This window comes from Myotis yumanensis, unplaced genomic scaffold (assembly GCF_028538775.1).
Source record: "Myotis yumanensis isolate MYYU_CA2020_CCGP unplaced genomic scaffold, mMyoYum1.0.hap1 SCAF_21, whole genome shotgun sequence".
Taxonomy (NCBI): domain Eukaryota; kingdom Metazoa; phylum Chordata; class Mammalia; order Chiroptera; family Vespertilionidae; genus Myotis; species Myotis yumanensis.
In genome coordinates, this window is record NW_027223772.1 from 990715 (window position 1) to 1012880 (window position 22166).

The 22166-nt window shown below is 42.3% G+C and overlaps 1 protein-coding gene across 9 annotated transcripts in view; it reads right to left on the reverse strand.

Moving 5' to 3' along the window:
• Window positions 1-22166, reverse strand: part of ELAVL2 (ELAV like RNA binding protein 2) — a 163650-nt gene that overhangs the window by 79412 nt on the left and 62072 nt on the right. For 7 of the 9 annotated variants that reach the window (XM_070400845.1, XM_070400847.1, XM_070400848.1 and 4 more), the window contains exon 2: window positions 112-202. The exons of the other annotated variants lie outside the window; for them this stretch is intronic. In XM_070400845.1, the coding sequence (XP_070256946.1) occupies window positions 112-183 (72 nt within the window). In that variant the 5' untranslated portion in view covers window positions 184-202. The remainder of the gene's footprint in view (window positions 1-111; window positions 203-22166) is intronic. 9 annotated transcript variants of the gene reach the window in all.

A 22166-nucleotide genomic window follows, 5' to 3' on the forward strand; every position in this document is an offset into this window, starting at 1 on the left:
AAGAGTAATTCGTATGCCAAATGAAAAGTTCAAGTGTTTGGTATGGCCTCAGCACTCCTGCAACATGCTTGAAAAAAGCAGCCTACAGAATTTAAGAAAAATCCCACAGACCCCAGTCCAAGGCTCTGCTGCCCACGAACCACTTCTAAGCAGAGAAGCCACATCACACAGTCTGACTGCCATGTTAGTTTGGAGTTGCCGTCTGCAATATGGACACAAAAAGTACCGTATGTTAGATGAGCAAGATAATGCAACAGATCAGTTTGTACAAAATTTACAGTGATTGCATTAATATTCCCAGCACGTCCATGCAGTGTGGCGTAATTGAATTTGAGGCAATTCCAATCTAATCTTTCCAAATTCATTTTAACATGTCGCTTTCTTGCACAAATTAAGCATTTTAAATTAAGAGCCTGATTTCAAAACAGTATTAACTAGTTACCTTGGCATCTATCCTAAAGGACTACCTTAAAAATGTATTTTAAATCGTAAAATGAAGAAAAGCACTGCATGCTGTCCTAACTCTTATGGATGTGGGAGAAGGGAGGAAATGTGAATGAAGTTTTATAGTGAGAAAGGCAGTCATGCAATTCATAAGTGAACGCTTTGCATAAAAGCACTCTTTCCCCAAAATATCAGAAGGGCATTAAGAGAAGCTATATTTGCCCACAATGTTACATTATACTTTAAATGATCCTTAATCCTGGGACTGAAAATTAAAAGTGAATCGGAACCCTGTGAGGTTATTCTGCCACAGTTTCACTGAGAATTGTTCACATATACTAAGAGGCAGTAAACCAGCATCCTTCAATTGAAATAATTGGACCAATAAATAGGATTGTTTGGAGTAATGCTTATATAGGATGTCAGCTTTGTCCCTGAACGAAATCAAGTGAACATTTTTTAATATGTAAATTGTAAACCCAGCACGATTTGAAATTAGTGCTGCTATGAGGCCTCCAATATAGTTAATGGGCCATTCACGACTTATTACAACTTGCCCGAATACTAAACAAAGCCACCGGTATTGGCACAAAAGCCAAAGTTTACATTTAGCCATATATGCAGGTGATTTAAATGGTCAACATAATATTAAAAAAAAAAAAAACAAGCCGAAACCGGTTTGGCTCAGTGGATAAAGCGTCGGCCTGCGGACTGAAGGGTCCCAGGTTCGATTCCAGTCAAGGGCATGTATCTGGGTTGCGGGCACATCCCCAGTAGGGGGTGTGGAGGAGGCAGCTGATCGATGTTTCTCTCTCATCGATGTTTCTAACTCTCTATCCCTCTCCCTTCCTCTCTGTAAAAAATCAATAAAATATATTTTTAAAAAAAAACAAAACAAAAAAATAACTCAGTCTCTGAAATAAACAATGAGCAACAAAGGAGGGCCAAAAACAGCTTTGACTTGCATATTTATGATGATAAAAACTTTATCCTCAGAGTTAAATCTGGCTTCGATTTACTCTTCATGCAAGTGATGACATTAATAACATGTAACCATGGATTCCATGTTCTGGCATCTACCATCTTTACAGGATGCCATGAAAATGTTTCATCTTCTTCCCTTCTCCCACTGTTACCAGAGAATTCAGGCTGATTTCTATGTTATTTTTAAAAAAACCAAAAAACTTATAGTTGAACTGAACCTGTGAAAAAATAAAGTGCTTTTAAACCCATGCAATATTTTGACAATAACCTAATTGTGGTCAGCCTACGTAGGTAAAATAGGTGGAGGACCTCACTCAGCAGGTCAAACCAAGCTTGCTCTATCCTGAGTACCCTTGGGAGTTCCTATCTAAACATTTTCACTACATAAAACCATAGATTCCAACTGAATGGCCTCAGTCCCTTCTATTCCACAGGAGGGGACACTAATGAACTAATCTACTGACACCCCCCCCCCCCTTTCTGAAAGCCCCAGGGGGATGCCAACCATCACTTTACTGCACCAACTAGCTAGGGCAGCGGTTCTCAACCTGTGGGTCGAGACCCCTTTGGCGGTCGAACGACCCTTTCACAGGGGTCGCCTAAGACCACCCTGCAAATCAGATATTTACATTACGATTCATAACAGTAGCAACATTACAGTTATAAAGCAGCAACGAAAATAATTTTATGGTTGGGGGTCACCACAACATGAGGAACTGTATTAAAGGGCCAGAAGGTTGAGAACCACTGAGCTAGGGGAAGCTGGGTATGGAAAATGATTCTGCTGCACTTTCCTATTGCAAGCACCCCAGACAGTTTCTCTGCTTGAGGCAGACACATACCTTTATGGGAAGTTATAAATAAGCTGCTCACATGGCCCTTACCTTTATGCTGGCCAACAATTCAGTTACTAAAAATGTAAAGCTACTTCCCCTTCACTTAAGGACAGGCGAGTCTGCTCTACTCAATCTACCACAGACAACCGGGCTGGGCACTATTTATAGATCCCACTGGCTCTGAAACTCTTCGGAAAGAGGAAAAAAGGCCGTATTTTAATGACACCAAACCATTAATTTTAAGGCCGAAAAATATGTTTCAATGTATGTTCACGTCTCAATTTTGACATCAATTGTGCCAACTGAGACTGCTTTTCCTCCTGTCGTTCGTCGCCAAGCAGTAATTTATGAAAAGGCACTTTCACATAGATCAGTCTAAAATATTCTAAAGGTTCCCTGGACTCCAAGAGAAAAGGATGAGGTGTTAGTTTTGGTGTGGCATGATGTTACTGGAGCGGGGAGGGACCTCTATGTTATCCCACTCACACAGTTTACTTCCCATATATCTATACAAACGTTTAAAATTGAATTGTTTTCCCTTTTACTTCAATGGCCCTCTGTGTACTTTAATTTCAAAAGTTAATCACAATAGTACATTTTAGGAAACCAATGCTATTGCTTGATTTCTCTTATCTGGGACCGACAGTTTTCTGGTCACATGAGAGAAAAGGAAAAGTCCCTATTTTCCAATCTTCCCAATAAAAATAATCTGAAAGCCTCTTTGCTATTTCCAACCTCTGCAAGACAGCCACCACACAAAAGAGGTTGCTAATCAAAAACATCCTAAATATATCCTGAGAATTCTCTTTGAGTGCCTTATCTGCAGTGGAGGTTTCTAAGACCTAGCACCCACAGGACTTGGGGAACAGACCTCTGCAGGTGAATGTCATCGCAGGACTGCTGCAAGGGCCACTGCACCCCCCCGTGAGGCCTGTCTGTTTGCACCAGTCTCTGCAATGCCATGGTTACCATCCTGATCTGGGCCCTCACCTCTCATCTGAACCACTGAATGCCAGCCTCCCAAAAGGTCCCCTCATCATCCTGGTCCACACTGACACTGTTCCCAGACGGACTTTCCTCAACCCTCAATAGCCGCCCTCCACTCCTGCCTATCAAATGAAGTACAAATACTCAGTACAAACATTATCAATATCAGAGATCCTCTACACGCCCACTTATTCAAGTAAGGAAAAATCTGGAACACTTGGTGTGGCTTAAACAGGTGCGGCACATTCAAAGACATCCGTTCTCTGGCTTTGCTCATGAGGTTCCATCTCTGTGGAAGGCCTCAGCCAAACCCACCCCACGTCCATGTCAGGGGTTGTAGAGACTAAGCATTCGAAAACGTAAGTAAAGACGAGAACAGTTCCTGTAAAAAAAAAAAAAAAAAAAAACTGGAGCAGGAATGGGCAGTCACCTCCCTAAATGCATGCAAACCTGGTAGCTTGTTTTCCTATCCCATCTCAAGCATTTCAAACCAGAGAGAGATTTATGAAAACCTGTTTTCAATTTTTGGCACACTCCATCAGTCATCCTTACTAACTAAAATCCAAACTCTTGTTAAATGGCATAACAAAGGAAATTACTTGGACCACTTGTGTACTTTAAAAAAAAAATCGTTTTTCGCTGATTTTAGAGAAAAGGAGGGGGTGAGGAAGGGGGGGAGAGATACCTATGTGAGAGAGAGACATTGATCGGTTGTCTCCCGCACTGACTGGGGATCAAACCCAAAACCTAGGTATAAGCCCTGACCAGGAATTGAACCCAAGACCTTCCGGTTTTCAGGACTACAACCAACTGAGCCATACCAGCCAGGAGCCACTTGAGTACTTTTTTATTTCAAGAGCTCAACATGCCAACTTGCCAACTACAAAAAAGCCAGAAGCCAAGACAAACCCAAAACCATGACACAAATGAGCTCCAAGCCTCTGGCCAGCAGGGCTACGGAGCAGTGGCATCTGGAATCGGCATCTAACTTGAGAAAAATGGCAGAAGCAAAGATATGTGTGAAAAAAATGAACAGATTTTAACACAAAGGTGTTTAAAAATGCATCATAACTAAGTTATTAATTTCAAACAGGTGTGATTCAACACAAACTGGAAAGTTTAAGCAAACATAAAAGACTAGAGGCCGGGTGCACAAAATTCATGCATGGGTAGGGTCCCTAGGCCTGGCCAGCGATCAGGGCCAATCGAGGCCTTCCTTCCGGCTGAGGGCCGGGGCCTTCCTTTTTTCCTCGCCACCCCCTGGTGGTCAGCACACATCATAGCAAGCGATCCAACTCCTGGTCTCTGGATCAAACTACCAAGGGGACACTTTGCATATTAGCCAGATAGATAGATAAATAGATAGATAGATAGATAGATAGATAGATAGATAACAGCTCTAAAAAGAATCGGGAGTAAGGTCAAGGGCAAACGTCTCTCTCACACTAGAAAGTTCCAGCTTGGGTAAAGTGACCTTGGTCTGGACACTTATTTGCAGCAAGAAGGTTCTTTGAGGAGCAAGATACCAGGGCAGAATCAGTACCAGGGCATAACGTTCCTCTGACCACAAACAAGTCATTTGTCTCTCAAGTTTAAGAGCAGAACCTACCTAAAGACGGCAACGTTGGCCAAAACACATCTAAGCACTCGAAATAATCAGTGAAGGGATGCACACTTACAGGTGACAGCTGGATAAGCAGCAAATGGGGTCATCTATCTAGCAGACACCATTCCTACAGAACAATGTTTTACCTTTCCCAACAAAATGGCATTTCGGGGATACATTTCAGCTTTGCAGAATTAAGCAATGGAAGAGTCAACCAAGCCCCCAAATCCATGGGCGGATGTGTCAGCTACAGGAATGAGCCATTAGTTTTGTTTTCTTTAAAGCCCTTCACTTTGTGGTCCCTAAAATTATAAAGGTTTGTGGCTTGACACTTCACGGGATTTCCTCAATCCCAGAATCCCTGTCAAGTCCCCGCCCCATCCCCACACCATTTTAGCTGCTCGCCCGCTCTATGGATTGCTCAGCCCTGTCAAACTAGCTTTTGGGCCTTGGGGCTAACAAGGGCAACGGCTGCAAGAGACAGAGAGGAATGTTCTCCGGCTGTGAATGCCGGCATTTCTGTCTCTTGGTCCACTGTGGCTCCTCCAGACAAAATACAGTCTTTCCAAGGCCAGTCCTTTGGAGGCCAGACCACACGCGGTCTCGGAGGCATAGCGGGGAGGAACACGTTTTCTTCAAAAATCCTAAGGTCCCTGGCTGGGTCTGAAAACTAAACTGACAAAGACAGACTAACAAGAGAAAAGCACACAATCTTTATTGAATTTTTACATCTACACGGGAGCCTTCACAAGAAAATGAAGACCCAAAGACATGACCAGAGTAGGAAGCTGTTTATTTGCTCAGCCAGTGGTCAGCAAACTTATTAGTCAACAGAGCCAAATATCAACAGTACAATGATTGAAATTTCTTTTGAAAGCCAAATTTTTTAAACTTAAACTATATAGGTAGGCACAGTGTTATTAACTTAATTAGGGTACTCCTAAGGCTTAGGAAGAGCCACACTCAAAGGGCCAAAAGCTGCATGTGGCTCGCAAGCCGCAGTTTGCCGACCACAGGCTTAGACAAACACTAAATTTCTGAAGAAATGACAGATTAAAGGGGTCTGGGCTAGGGACAGTAAGTGATGAAGAACTAGCAAGGTAAGTTTAATGACGTTTGCTGGTACAGAATTCTTGGCCCTGAATCCCCTTCTCTGGTGATAAGAGTGTCTTCCTTCCTCCTGGTACAAGGAGGGACCTTTCACCTGGGAGGTTTAGGACCTGTTTCAGGGAGGAAGAGGGTGGACTATCTGCTCCTGCTGTTTCCTCAATCTCCTTCAGCTGAAGACAGTCAATGTGCCAAGGTGCCATATTTTGTGTGTCCTAAACCCCATCAGAGGCCACTGTCAGAAAGGAAATCACAGGGAGATTTTAAGTGAAAGAGTTGCTATTGTGAAAGGAAATCACTGTGTGACTGTGTGGGAGGACTCACTACTTTGGAAGCAGGAAGACCAGTGAAAAACACAACTGCGGTAATCAAGGTGATGAGGGTGACTACAATCAGAGGGGAGAGAGGAGGGTATACCCAGAAGGAAACCCGTCACTAACGTGCTACTTTAATTACCTCAGTGAGCTGTTTCAATCCATTATCAAGGTATCAGTTTAGATTTCAATTGCTCACCTTCAAACAAACCTCCAATGCATTTATTAATTTCCAGGCATTAAGAATACAAGGTAAGCAAAGAAATAGCTTGTCATGTCAAAGAAAAAAAGAAAGATCTTTTGAAAGAAACCCCAACATATGAAAACCTGAATTTATATTAAACCAAGAAGTCAGCAAATGATTCATTTAATAGCAAATGTAAATGTCTTGAAAACCCGGTGTAACTTAAAAGATGCAACTACTAAACAGAGTACTATTCAGAAACTTAGTACTATTTGTAACTTAGGAAGGAAGCCCCATTAAAACTGTCAAAAATGCAAAATAAGAAAACATCTCCCAGTTCCCCCCAAACCTTTGAAACAAATCAGATGAAAATAAGTTACATTTTGGGAAATGGAAGTAAACTTTAAAATCTATATTCTTCAACTGTGCTATTTATACACCGCCACAGTAGTGATGGTTAAGCCAGGAGTTAACTCAATCTTGGTTACAGGCTGGCATACACTCGCTACCTTCTAGAGATGAATCATTCCAACCTCATTCTTTCATTCCAACCTGAGTGGGCCTAATTAGTGTCCATGTCGTTATTTGGCTATGGAACCTAAAGAGGGATATTGAGTAGAACATGAGAATGTGAAGACATTCTTCTACAAAAGTCACAGCTAAAAGGGAGCCCCCTCAGGGGAGTACAGACTTTGTGAAAGGCAGATTGGAAATCCTCTAATCCCCGGAGTTGGGCGTTTTCATTCGGTAGGTGAAAAACATAGCTCCTAACTACTGTCATACTCAAGTTCCAAAACAGAAAGTATGCCCACTCTTTTAATTTTTTAAAAAAGTATATTTTTTTATTCATTTCAAAGAGAGGAAGGGAGAGGGAGAGAGAGACAGAAACATCTATGATGAGAGAGAATCATTGACTGGCTGCCTCCTGCACGCCCCCTACTGGGGATTAAGCCCTCAACCCAGGCACATGCCCTTGACCAGAATCGAACCCGGGACCCTTCAGTTCCACAGGCCGACGCTCCATCCATTGAGACAAACCGGCTAGGGCAGTATGCCCAGTCTTACTGGGAATAAAAAACACAAGGAAGTTTTATGGTCACCGGTATCATCTTTAACTCACCAGTGTAATAAAGGACCACAATACTCCATGTGGCCCTGAAGAGATATTTCACTCGTCCCTGTCACTTAGCAGGACTTACAGACAGAAAACCGAAGAGTATAGTTAACTTTAATTAGCTTACACCAAAATAAAGTCAATAAAGTAAAATATAAGCAAAACAAGGTCTATTTCCTTAATAATGTTGGGAGGCTACGAATATTTCTGAGCTTCAGAGAAACTGAAAATGATGAGAGGCAGCCCTGGGACATATAAAATCCTGTAATTAACTGATATACCGGGGAGAGTGGAAAAAGCCCCCCTACCCTCCCACCCCTGCCACCTAAACCTGATCAACAGAGGTGCCAGCCCCTTCCTCTCTGCAATGTCGGCATCTCCAATAGATACTTCACCTATACTTCCACCAGGAAATATGTATTTTTCTTTTCAGTTGATATTTAAAGTACTGCGATTCCCAAGAGATACATACTTTTGATTTAGAAACATGACTAGGAATTATTTAGACTGGAAAGCTGGAACATCTTGAAAAACAAGGTTCAGACAAAGAAAGAGACTTTATTTCCTTTGGTCTAGCTCTTTTCCTTCTTCCTCCAAAGACAACTTTCTTTCAACTTCATCCGAGCTAGGAAAAAAACACCTCTAAGTACCACTGTGTCTTCCTATGGTAATTAAGCTCCTGGTTATTTACTACATTTCAAGAGGGAAGAGGGCAGGGAGAATTGGAATTCAATTAAAGTGTTATTTTTAGTCCTGGTGATTCCGACTAGGGGAGGGGGATGAGGGAGAGGAAATTTCTGGGTAACCTGCAGACTGAGAATGTGTTGAAGAGTTAAAGCTGGAAAGGAGGCAGGGAGTTCATCCTTTACACCACAGATCAGGAAAAGTCTTTGCCAGCCTCCTACCTTTGCTTGTTATATCCACAGCAGGCACACACACACCCCTGGTGTCAGATCTTGGCTACCTCTCTACTAGGGAAAGGAGTCAAAACATTTAGGTTCCCCGTCAAGGACTGTCGAAGACTTCAACTTCTGTCCAACTTCTCTTCGAAAATTATCTTAATATCACTAAGGTACAGCACATTTTAACTGAAATGCTTAAGAAATCTTCAAGTATATTGGGGCAAGGCCTACTCTGCATAAATGAACAATAAGGCAAGGGTTTGAGCCAATGAATACATATATATTATATATATATATATATATATAATATATATTCATCTTATTTATGTATGTGCACACATATTTCTAAGAGTTGATAAGAAGCAATATCCATTTCCCATAGGCTGAGGTTAGGAAAAAGGGAACATATGTTAATAACAGGATGCATCTTAACACGGGGAAAATTTTCTTAAGACTCAAACCACAGAAGCATCTAGGTTTTCAAATATTTCCACGATGGTAAGAGGGAGAGGGGATAAAAGGGTCTGTGTTCTTTAAAAAGCTTTAATTAGATACGTCTAATTTGGTCAAATAATATGTGAAAGCACTTTAGACACTGTGAAGTGCCCAGTGAGTATTAGAGGCTATTATCATTACTGCTGGACAAAGGAAAATGCCTCTTTTAGAATGTTACCATAGGAAATCTGCCTCTCTGGCTTTGCGGTCATGGAGTAGCTTTTTTTTTTTCCTTCCATGTCTAAATGGACAAGCTTGCAGAGCTGTGTTGGGAGCTTCCTGACGAGAACACTGTGGACGGAAGAGCAGTAGGCAGACTTCTCCATCATGACTGCCAGCTCCTGTGTTGGGCTCTGAAGCAGATGCTACGCTAACCTACATTTAGCACAGTCACAAATGGTGACTAAGGAGGATAAGAATTTTTACTTAAAGTGCTGCAATTTTTAATCCCAGACCTCCAAGGACTATTGAAATATATAGGATACCAATAGCCTAAGTGTTTCACATCAGAATTTCAACTTTGTCTATTTTAGTACACCTTACTTTAAAAAGTACACCACTGCCGCCCCCCCACCCACCCCCTGCACACACACACAAGTGCACATGTGTTCCATCCTCTCCAACTCAGTCTGCTCATGCTCAGCTGCTCAGCCACTTGGGATTTTAATATTTAAGATTAGAAGCTGCTACCTCTCTGTTCCCTTTGCTAAGAACACCAAGGATGATACAAGCATCTTCTACTTATATTTAGATTTATTATTTACAACATAGGGAGAGAGTGTAGAAGTCTCATCCATGATGCACTCTAAAATCTAGGTTGATAACGTGCAGACTGAGACGTATCATGTGGTGTCACCACTTCTACGATTCACACATAAGGGAAATGACCCCACACGCACACAACTGAACCATCTCCTCCCATTTTTCTCCTACTGCCATTTTCAAAATGATCTGAATTTAAACATTTTTTTCTAAGCATGCACTTCAGTTTTAAGATCATGTTAAATAAATAAATAAATACATACATACATACATAAGGCATCTTCCTGAATTCTCTGAACCAAATCATAGGACTTGGATCTCTTTTGCTGCAGAAAAGAGATTCAGATTATTTGACTGCCTCTTATAGAATTTAATGAATCCTAACTACTGAAAGAGGGTAGGGAACAGCCTTTATTGATTCCTCATTCCAGACAAGTCCTCAAGTTAGATATTTTACAAACAAAATCCCACTTAATCCTCTCATGTACTAGGAGCTCCGTACAGTAGCTTCAATTTACAAATGAGAAATCTCAGAACTTCAAGAGTCCATACAGCTATTAAGTAGAGAAACAAGGATATTTAAACCAGTGCTAGTACAACTCGATCTAAAGCCTCCTATCTGCTTCCAATCTTGCTCCTCCATCCATCCTTCGTTCCACTGCTACAGTGATCTACCTAACCAGGGCTCAGCAGCCCACAACCACTCCTCTTTTTAAGGCCTTCACTGACTCCCCACTGCCTACACACCAACAGCTCCGCAGTGAGGCACCCAACCTGACCTTGTTCCCACCCACCTCCCATGCGCATGCCCACCCCTCCCTGCCGCACACAGAGGCCCTAACCAACTCCAGTGGTTCCTCCCAGGCCCGGGCTGCTTCCCACTGTTACTCATGCTCTTTTCTGGGCCTGCAACTGCCTCGTTACCATTCTTCTCCTGGCAATGGGAACACGCTAAGCTCTCTAAAGGAGGCACAATGCCTCCAGGAAGCCTTCTGGACCGCACAGTCTCCGCGCTCCTGTTAGCCAAGACACTCACCTTTGTCACCTCAGCAAGAAATGTGCAGAGACCCATAGATAGAAAGAGCGCCATTGCCATTGCCATGAGATGCACACAGCAAGTAAAAATAATTCCCACTTGTTTATGGGATTTTTCATGGGGTTTACATTCCCTGCCAAGTGGGAAACCTTCCACTGCGACTCTATGTACCTGGAGGAGCCAACATCGCCACAGGTTATTAATAAACGGGAAGGTAGCCTTGCCGTAGGCTGTCATTCCCCACCACTGACACACACACATTCCCTTCCAGATACACCTACTAATTCTTGTATTATCTGCTCAGCTTCAAGTTGAATCAGCATTACAAAAAAAAAAAAAAAAATCCTAACTAGAAGCCTTTGTGAAAACAACAAAGCCTCAGGAAGGAAGGGAGAGAGGGAAAGACAGGAGTGGTCCATCCTCATCAAATCAGTTAAAAATAAGCAAAACTCACCACCAACGTGAAACACCAAGACCACCCCAGATGTTCACCCCCCCTCTCTGCCAGCCCAGCCATGGTCTCCAGAAGCTGGGAAGAAACTGCCGGACGCGAGGAAAACAAGGATACCCCCAACGCACTCGTATTCCACCCCTCAAGGAGCTCCCCCAGAACACACCTGCACCCCGTGAAGAGAAGGCTTGCCAGGCAGTCTTTAAGAACCTACAGTCAGAAATAACACTCTCTCCGGGTGACCTATGCTAAAAATTGTACTATCTAAGAAAAAGATAAAAGGGCAAAGTCATGGCTGCTATGGAAACTACCACATCTAACTTAAACATCTGAGCCTGGGCATACATTTAAGAAGACGTGAAGCACTTTGCTTCCGAATGTTTAAAGTGCCAGAGAATAATAGGAGCTTGTGCAGAGCCTTCGCATTTAAACATGAAACTGGATTTCTGCCTCATTATAAAAATGTGAAACGACAAAGGAGCAAAGGTGGAAGGTTTTCTGATTTTGGACTGCTAAGAGCTGCTTGGTATCCATGTCCTGCTATGCCATAAAAAGAACAAATTTCTTTAGAAGAACTCCTTAATACAGTAGATTTAACACATTAATCGCTTGGCAGTGGGTACACAGTATTTTACCATTGACAGGACTTTCAGAAAGTACCTACTGTGTAATAGGCAATATATACTAGTCTACAGCAGTAATGAATGCAATCTCTTTTGGATCAGCCTCAAATAAACTTGTACCATCATCCACTACTTTTATCTCACATGCATTTGGAAAAAAAATAAAGGATCCTCAAGCCATTCTTGAGGCTATCAAACCCAAATTTTTCACTCTTTTTTCTGTAAAGAGAGCAGAGACCTACAAAAGTATAGTTTCTCAGACATATTTTACAGAGTTCCTTCACACGATCTAGATTCTCTGGTTGAGAAACATCAGATAACAAATGCAGAATGGTAACCTGAGCCCCCCCCCCCCCCCCCCCTCGGCAAACATGCTTTTATGAAATGTATCTTTCCTCAGGAAGAGAACTCAGGATTCACAACAAAGATCTAGGGAGGGCAGGACTCAGAATGGAGTTGAGGAAATAGGATACTATTTTTCATTCTCTAATTGGAGGAGAGCAAAAGCGCCTATGGGGGAAGGGAATCTTCAAGGTAGAAGCAGGAGTAGTAAATTCAGACCAGAGAACACTTCCACTGCACTGGGGCACTCATTAGAGTGAATTTCACTGCTACTGCTATCAGATCGAGAAGGAACAACCACTATGCATCACTGGCCAAGACACAGCCGCATTTTGCCAAAGTAACTTCTAACTGCAAATGCCCCATCTTCTTGACTTGCTGAGACTAAAGACAGCTGACCTCCTATACTGAGAACTGACCAAAATGCAAACAAATGAATCCTCTTATTTATCTGTCCAGGTTGGCTACACATTAACAAATACCTAAAAGAACCACAGCCAGGTGGCCACTTGCAGCATTCTTCATGGTACAAAGTTCATCCTATACCTAACGGCATGGTGAACAAGACCGAGCAGCGGCTCTGACCAGCAAGAAGAAAAGAAGTTGGGGAAAGAGGGAGCATAGAGGTGGGAGGGAGTCAAAAGTCTTCCTGCCCTAACCAGTTTGGCTCAGTGGATAGAGCGTTGGCCTGAGGACTGAAGGGTCCCAGGTTCGATTCCAGTCAAGGGCATGTACCTTGGTTGCGGGCATATCCCCAGTGGGGGGTGTGCAGGAGGCAGCTGATGGATGTTTCTCTCCCATTTATGTTTCTAACTCTCTATCCCTCTCCCTTCCTCTCTGTAAAAAATCAATATATTTTTTTAAAAAAGTCTTCCTAAGTTATCACACATTCAAATATTATCACACATTCAAATAAATGGCAGAGTCTGATAACCACAGAAAATAAAAGTAAAAGGTGGCAATGGACTCTGCTTAAATCCATGCACGAAGTCAAACAGAGGCTGCAGGATCACATTTGAAAGCAGGAAGAAGGAAAGATCCCAAAACCAATCGTCATCAGTAGCCACCTATGCTCATGCCCATGGGAAAGCAAGAGATAGAAACAGGCAGCCAAGCCATGAACGGCCAGGATCTCTGCCCAGAGTCACACTGGAAGCCAGGAGGCGGAGTTAGTCTACATCTATGTTATCTGGGCTAGCCAATGTCTACAAAACTAGTAGTGCTCAACACTGAAAACTTTATCAACTTAGCAATTTCACATTCATTCAAAAACATGACTGGCTTCTCTTTAAAAAAGTAAAATAAATCAGTGAAAAGCAGGAAAGGCTGGCCACAGAGGCCACATTCCCAGAGCTGCTAGCCAGCAGGCTGCCCTTTGCATGGAGCACACCCTCTGCAATTCTCCGAAGAACAGCTCCTTTACGCCTTTGCCTGAACGCCCTGGTTCCTGCCAGGGCTGGATCGCAGGTCGAACCTCCGAGCCTAAAGGTCAAACACACTGAAGGGTGTGTGGCTTTTCTATCGCGATGGTTGAGGGGTTCGGAAGACCGGAGCACTGAGGTGTGAGTGGAGAGGTAGGAAGGACAACTCCTGGTGCAAAAGGCCTGAGAATGTCACCGTTGAGACAGCACAGAGGTGCAACGAATGACGGTCTAGGGTGGGGCAAATTAATCTCAACCCTTTTTGACATATCATATTCATCTAAACTCAGGATCTCTAATTGTAGGCCTAATAGTCTATGAAACATTCCAAGGGATAACCATAACGAAGGATGAAGCAAAAGAGCATACATTCTGTGTTCCATACGTCTTAATATGACGGCCACATACGTTAAAGGCACTATGAAATGAGATCCATTTTGGCATCCTGTGCTACGCGGATTGGGACTAGAAAGCCATCCTGTCCACAGAAATTAAGTATATCCTGCCCCTTCTTGAGTTAACCCAGTCCTAAGTAAATATTTTGATACCAGAAAAAAGGGGAGGGGACTATTAAGTGCTTATCTCCAGGATTGCAAGGATGGGGGGGAAGGGGACCAGCACACACAAAAAATAAAGATCACCCTGCATTATACCAGCAGCCCTGAATGAATAGAAACAACCTTTTAAGTTCAACCTCGGTAAAAACTGTCTCTCGTGGCCAACAGAAATTACATTTGAGGTAGGACAGAGTGAAAGTAGGGACAAAAGTGTATAAAAAGGTCTTACTCCACACTCTCTCTGCTGCTTCAGCTTCACCAAAAAGATCCCCATGAGAACCTGCTTGGAACCAACAGAGCGGGCAGGCGGTGGTGGACAAAGGCGGGCGACCAGCCCCTGGTGGGAGCTCCCCTGGATGAAGGCAGGCTGAATGCAGCTTCCACAGTCCCCAAGCTGCTATTTTGTCTCAGGTGTAAGTTTTCAAAACACTGCCAAACTGCCCCGGGTCCATTTGGCAATATCAGGGTAATTACAATTTGGTTAAAATCCTGAGGCAATTAACTCACCATTCTTTGCAAATCTCTAGAAACAAGAGGTCTGTCTGAGCCAAGAGCAGGCACCACCACCACCCAATGCCTAACAAGGGTCTGTCTCTCCCGAGAATCTTACCTGAACTGGAAGTTTCTGTGATTTCAGGCAGAGACTAGGAGAAAATGATACTTTTCACCTCTTCTCATTAAGCTAAAAGCCACAGCTAAAAATAAAAAGCTGGAAGAACTTCAAAATTGAGGGTTTTATAGAACCTGTTATTTCTCTGTCAACTGCAAATCTTTAAGACTGCCAAGTATTACTTTAATGCTATTAATTTATCTTGTTTGTTTGTTTTTTTCAGAACCCCTAATTTTCCTTTAAAAATGTCCTCATGAACTTCCAATCCCTATTATGAGGAAGGAGGTATGGGTTCCTAAAACATGGGGAACATACTGCCCATCCTGCAAAACCTCAGATGTAATTTAGGGAGATCCTCTCTTTTTCCAGGGCTGTATTATAGTATGTGAACTGGGAACAGACCAACATTTGACATTACATAGCAGTACGTTATAATAACTTCGTATTTTGTTTACTAAGCTACTGTATGAGATTCCAAAACAAAGTAGTCAAACAACAGAGAATTTACTAAAAAGAATCTGACATTCTCACATTTTATTTAAATATAAACACTGACAAGTATTTAAGTTCTCCCTTCAATACCTGATTACAACTAACCCTCCAGGTAAAATTTCAGCCTAACAAATTTAGGAAAAAAAGCTTTCTACATACTAATACCCCCAAATCTGACAAAAGTTTGCAAGTATTAAGTCCTTATGCATCTCTATATCATCACTTTCTCATAATTTTGGTCCATCTATTATGCCCTTATAAAGTTAAACTCCAGAATACATGAAAACCAGACAAAAATTACAGCTTAGTTCACATCATTCATGACGTTGGCCCGCACCAAGATTCTTACTGTATTCCTCATTAAGGGCCAAGGTAACAGAAATAAGTGCTCGAATCAAAATTATCAAACGTAACAAAGCAGCTCCCCAGCACAGCTAGTTATTTCCCATATTTAAAATATCGGAATGAAATGCATCCATTTGTAGTAAAAGGAAGGCTTCGGTTCAGGTCTTCAGAAGAGTTAAGAGATGGCAGGTAAACACCACGGTGGAGAAAAAAACAGGTTTCAATGTCTGGTAGCATGCAAGGGAAATCTGGGAGTGTAAGCTTTCACATCAGCCCACTTCAGGGCCAGGAACTAACCGCAGGGGGTAAATACCTCCATCCAGGTCCTAGTCTCACAGACAACTAATGAGGATATGGAAACAGAATCAAAGTAAAATCCCCCATGAAGTAAAGAAGCTGGCTGCCAGCCCTCATTGTATTGCTTAGGTTTTGTTTGTTTTTTTTATCTTTGACAAATTTTTAACATCAGTAACTTCCCTCATCTATAAAGTATAGATTTTCCCACTCTGACTAGCAAACAGGGTTTTTCTCAGAATTAAGTTCAATAATAGATAAAAGAATGGCTTATAAAAATTATAAGACACCATATAAAGTATTGTTTCTTAGACTCTAACCTTGAGAACCGTTTTTCTGCTATCACTACCTCATTCCAACAGCACATTTCTAATGTATGCGGACGTCAAGTTGTTCAAAGTTAACAAAAATACACACAACACACTCCTGCATATAGGCAAGGCTGCACTTGGTTCACTCAGTCAGCAAGAGGCCCATTGTCTACCTTAAACTCACCTACAAACAGGCCAAATGTTCTCAGTAAGTTCCAAGTACCAAATATTTAAACCACCACAACAGCAGACAGAACAGTCTATTTGAGTAAAGTCTGTTTAACATAGAAATGCTTAAGCAGATACCAATTAAAAAAACAATTTGTTGCTATATAGCTGATGGTGGTGTTCAGGTGTCAAGAATCATACACTATAGCTATTCTATACTATACATAATTATCATACACTATAGATAATTCACAATAAAGTGTGTGGTAAGCATCTGCTCAAGGCCTACCATAGTGCTTAACACAGGGTCATAGCATGGTCAACAAACTGACTCACCTGCGATTAATATAAAGTGCTGGCATTTCTAAAAACGTCTAAGACATTAGACCATTTTAAAGAGCTAGAACTGTGAACTAAAATTAAGCCTGAAGATGACTATGCCATATCACACTAAGATTATCGTCTGCTGATGAGGCAATCCTACCTGAATTTACTGATAAAGAAACTACTGACATGCCTACAAAACAGACTAGGGCACTAGAAGAAAGCATAACTGAGGAAGGAAACTCCAGAGCACTGAAGGTAAAGATGGCACTGGAAAGGGAGTAGGCGGTAGGAAGACCAGGAAGAAAAGCTGGAGGCGGCCAAATTTCTTCCAAAGTGTGAGTGTGTGTGTGTGTGTGTGTGTGTGTGTGTGTGTGTGTGTATTTTTTTATTTCAGAGAGGAAGAGAGAGAAACATTAATGATGAGAGAGCATCACTGATTGGCTGCCTCCTGAATGGCCCTACTGGGGATCCAGCCCGCAACCCGGGCATGTGCCCTTGGCTGGAATCAAACCCTGACCTCCTGATTCACAGATTGATGCTTAACCACTGAGCAACCCCAGCCAGGCTTTACCACAGTCTTGTGTATTATATTCCAGCCTCCTCCTTCCCTCCTAGCTTCTCATTTCAGCTATTCAAAGAGCCCTTATCCCCTCTCCCATTTGAGAACTCAGCTGGGTTCCCAAATATCCCAAGATACTGTTACAGAAGAAAACCAGAGAAGAACCAGGCAACGCTTACAGAGATGGAGTTACATTTATCGTTATTATTATGATGTGCGGGCCCAGAGAAAAATGTCTCTAGAATTCTGGGGGAAGTCACACAGGAAGTTTCCTGTATTTATACCTTTTTACCCTCTTTATCTCCCAAATATGGGCTTCTGTTCCGGTTCCCTTTGCAAGTTCTTAAAGAGCCCTATGTGCTGGGGCTTTGAGACCTTGACCAAAGGCTTGGCCTGGTGCCAGCACTGATAACTTCATCTGGGGAAGGTTTATGGCCTCTCTGAAATGGGAATAGTCTCATTTTACTTATTATTTAAGCAAGTATTTACAGAAGCCAAAATAGCAGGGTTCAAATTTCAAACAGCAGTTCTTATATAAAATGGATGCTTCAATACTAACTGGTAAATATTTGGCTAGAGAGCGACAGCCCATCTCATTTTCTATGCAGCCAACAAACTCACACCTCAAAAGAGCAGAAACTCTCTGGAAACGTATTCCAATACTTGTGAAAGGCAGCCAATCCCGATGCTCTGGAAGACGGAATCATCACACTCCCTGATAATCCACTGGGCAGAACTATCCTCATCACATCTGTTACCCCTTTACTGCTCAAATAAAAATAGACAACGTGAACATGAAAAAATGCTCCAAGTGCCAAGGATGGAAGAAAGCACTATCTCAGCTTATAAAGCAGGAGTGGCTACAAGCAAAACCAAGGAAGTTAAAGAGACACATAACTTCAGACAAGACAAACCTGCACAATAATGGACAACTACAAAGTGCCATACACCCACCTGAAAAAAATAAAGTTCGTTACTGAATAAAAGGCATCAGGAATCCTGTCAGATGAAGCTTTCAAATGAGGCATAAGTCACAACTAAAAGGATAGGGGGAAAAAATAGATGTGCCTCAACTATCAACACACATAAAGGCAAAGACACTCTCATTCTAATATGCATCTCCCACAACATGCACTGTGCTGGATACTCACAATAACTCAGATAAGGAGTTCCTGCTTGGTGTCTAGCAAAAGATTGAACACATACAGAACCACAATACAGGACACAATCTGGTACATGTGAGCAGGAGGGATTATATCTGGATGACAGAACAAAAATCAAAGGTTCAGAGGACAGAGAAAGGGCATATACACTAGGCCCGTGGTCGGCAAACTGCGGCTCGCGAGACACATGCGGCTCTTTGGCCCCTTGAGTGTGGCTCTTCCACAAAATACCACGTGTGGGTGCGAGTACAGTGCAATTGAAACTTCGTGGCCCATGCACAGAAGTCGGTTTTTGGCCTGGGCGAGTCTATTTTGAAGAAGTACTGTTGATATTTGGCTCTGTTGACTAATGAGTTTGCCAACCACTGCACTAGGCTATCCATTGTCGTAGGTTCAAATAAGGGATGAGCCACATGTGGGTTCAACCAATTAATACATGCCTGCCTACTATGACAGTCCACAAGATAGGCACTCAAGAGAGAGAGTAAATCAAGAAGAAAAAAAAAAACACACAAACTAAATATTTTTTAAAATTTAAAAATGAAAACTGGGAATTAAATGGGTAGCCTGATACAAAAGGCCTCACTAAAGAAGGGACATTTAAACTGAGACCTAAAGGAACGTGTTTAGATACAGGTAATAAGTGGTCTTTGGAGGGAGGGGAGGGTACCATGCAACAAGCTGGGTGTTGTGGGGGTGGAGGGGGATGATGAGTAAGATACAACCTGTGCCCTGAGGGGGTGCTCCCTAGGGAAGCAGGCACACACACACACACACAGTGTGGAAGCCCAGGAAGCAGATTTTTACTATTACGGAACCTTAAGAACCTGGAGAAATCCTGAAACCCATCCAGATTATAACCATTCCTTGTTTTTCCAACGGAGGAAAGGAAGCCCAGAGATTGCTCTGAGTCACTAAACTAGGTAGGGGCAAAGGCGAGGCCCCAGCCTATTAGCTCCATTAGTCACTCCACACTGCCCACTGGGCTTTTCAATCAGAAGATTCATTTGGAAAAATCAAGCTCAGTAAATTAGCAAGGTACAAGGAACATGGTATCTGTAGGGAAAACAAGCAGACTCGGGCTTAAAGTGCCAAGCCCTTCACCAGACATCGTAGAGTAATCTTCCCTGGTTCAGAACAAAAAATGAGAAAACGCAGCGAGTTTTTCATGAAGTGAAATGTATTTGATTTCACTTCTGAAGTTATGAACATCCTACTTTTGTGTGTCTAAGCATCCAGGAAACGACAGTGATAACAGAGATTCTGTCGAATGTTTTTAAATACCTTCCCCTGGCGAAACAGAGTTGGCAAAACTCTCAGCCCCGCCCCCCATATACACTTTTATTTTTTATTGTACTTGCCTGAAAAATACAAACATCGAGGAACAACTATTACAGAGAGAATGGGGGAGAACATGAGGAACCACTAAGAGGAAGTCATAACAGCACGTTCATTAAAGCATAAAAAAGAAAAACTCCAGCCCTTATCAAGGAAGATAAACAGGAAGACATGAAGACAAAGTCATACATTCACACAACTGAATACTATTCAGCAGCAAAATAAGAGGGCCTATGTACAGATCAAAGTATATTATAAACTGAGAATTTTCATGAATTCAATTTTGTGTCCTGCAAGACAAAAAAAAGGACTTTCCATTTTTGAAGTTATTAGAGCTGCCCTTAGAAGTCAATTATATTCAAAAAGAAACATTTATTTTTAATTACACATTTTCCAATTCTTACATTATACATGTTTACAAATAGTGTGGGAACAAATATAATGGGGGATGGGGGAGGGGGAGGAGGGAATGTCCTTCAAATTGGAGCTACTATAATTCATCCCTCACTGTCTCATGTCTGGGTAACCCAAACCTCCCACTGCCGGCACTCAGCTGTAACAGAAACCTGGACCTATTCTGCCCATTAGCAGCTGCTCAAAGTCCGGGTCAACCTGTAAACAGGCATTTTTATAGCATATGACCAGGTTCAGCACGCGCAGAATAATAGGTTCAAACTGGAGCAGGAATATAATGGGGAAAAACAATTAACCAGTCGATGGAATTCTGCACAGAAGTGGCACAACACGGGGTCCCACGTGAAGGAGGCTTACCTCAACCTTTCAACATAGTTTACAGTCCCAGAAAAGAAACGGTAACTAAGAGTCCCAGACCCTTTTGCCCCGAAAGTCAGCGGGTGGGGTCACCCTGAACAGGAATTCTCCCAGAATGCTGAATGATCTACTGGAAGGACAGCCGAGCTGGTCTTCACTGATGCTACGCTCTATTTTGGACACTGTCTCAGGCTCGCTGAACTTGAGAGATTTCTAAATCTTTCCAAGGACATGAGAAACATTTGTGTCTGTACCAGAGCATTTATCTCTGTTACTAAAGAAAAGTCACCTTCCAGAAGAATTGCTGTGAAAACCCACATCATGTGCGCTAAAAGTAACAGAAAGAAAAGCGGTTTAAAAACACATTCACTGGGAAAGTCAAGGTGAACTCCAAGAAAATTAAAACCTCACCGCCTAACTTTATCAAAGTGATGCAAGCAATAAAGATCTGAATTATATTGAGATGAACTATATAGCTCAGACTGTGCCAGGCAAGGAACTCAGGCAGGCTTATTTCATACCAAGACTTGTAAGACATGAATGATTTAGAAACATACTGAAGCCTGAATTGCTAAAATGATGACAATCCAAAGGTGATTACTGACTTATCAGAAGACTAACAATGGGAGCTTTGAGGGAGAGAGAGTCTCTTTTACCCTCCCCTCATCCCAGAAAAATCAGTTCAATAAAAACCCATCTTTTGCCGAAACCGGTTTGGCTCAGTGGATAGAGCGTCGGCCTGCGGACTGAAAGGTCCCAGGTTCGATTCCGGTCAAGGGCATGTACCTGGGTTGCGGGCACATCCCCAGTGGAAGATGTGCAGGAGGCAGCTGATCGATGTTTCTCTCTCATCGATGTTTCTGGCTCTCTATCTCTCTCCCTTCCTCTCTGTAAAAAAACAATAAAATATATTTAAAAAAAAAAAAAAAAACAAAAAAAAAAAAAAACCCATCTTTTAAAAAAAGTTACTCCTTTCAACTGGTGTTGATTTGCCCTTTATCGCTGGAGACAGACTGTATCACTCAGAAAGTTATCCTGAAGACATAAGCAGCTGGTGGGGGGAGGGGGGTGGGGGATAAACTTCAGGTAAAGATAGGACTAGAAACCCATTAAGGCAAAAAACTAAGACCTCGCCCTGGCCAGTGCAGCTCTGTGGTTAGAGCATCAGCTGCACACCAAAGGGTCTTGGGTTTGATTCCCGGTCAAGGGCAGGTACCTGCATTGGGATTCGTTCCTGGCCCAGTTGGAGCACTTGCAGGAGGCAACCAATCCATCCATGTCTCTCTCTCTCTCTCTCTATCCACCCCCCTCACTCTCTCTAAAACTCAATGGAAAAAATATCCTCTGGTGAGGATTAACAACAACAACAAAACCTAAGACCTCAGTGTTCCTAAAGTATAGTAGCAGGAATCTTGCAGTGGTTTCAGTAATATAGCCTTTTAGTGACGAGGGGAAAAAAGACAGCCTTTAAAAATTTAAGCCACTAAAATTTTCAAATGACACACACATGGCCCAGTCAGTTTACTTTTCTACTCAATGAATTTTTATGGTATGTGTCTATTTTTCCTTGTAAGCTTTTTATGTCTAATATATTTCAAGAGGTATGATTTTACTTAAGCACAC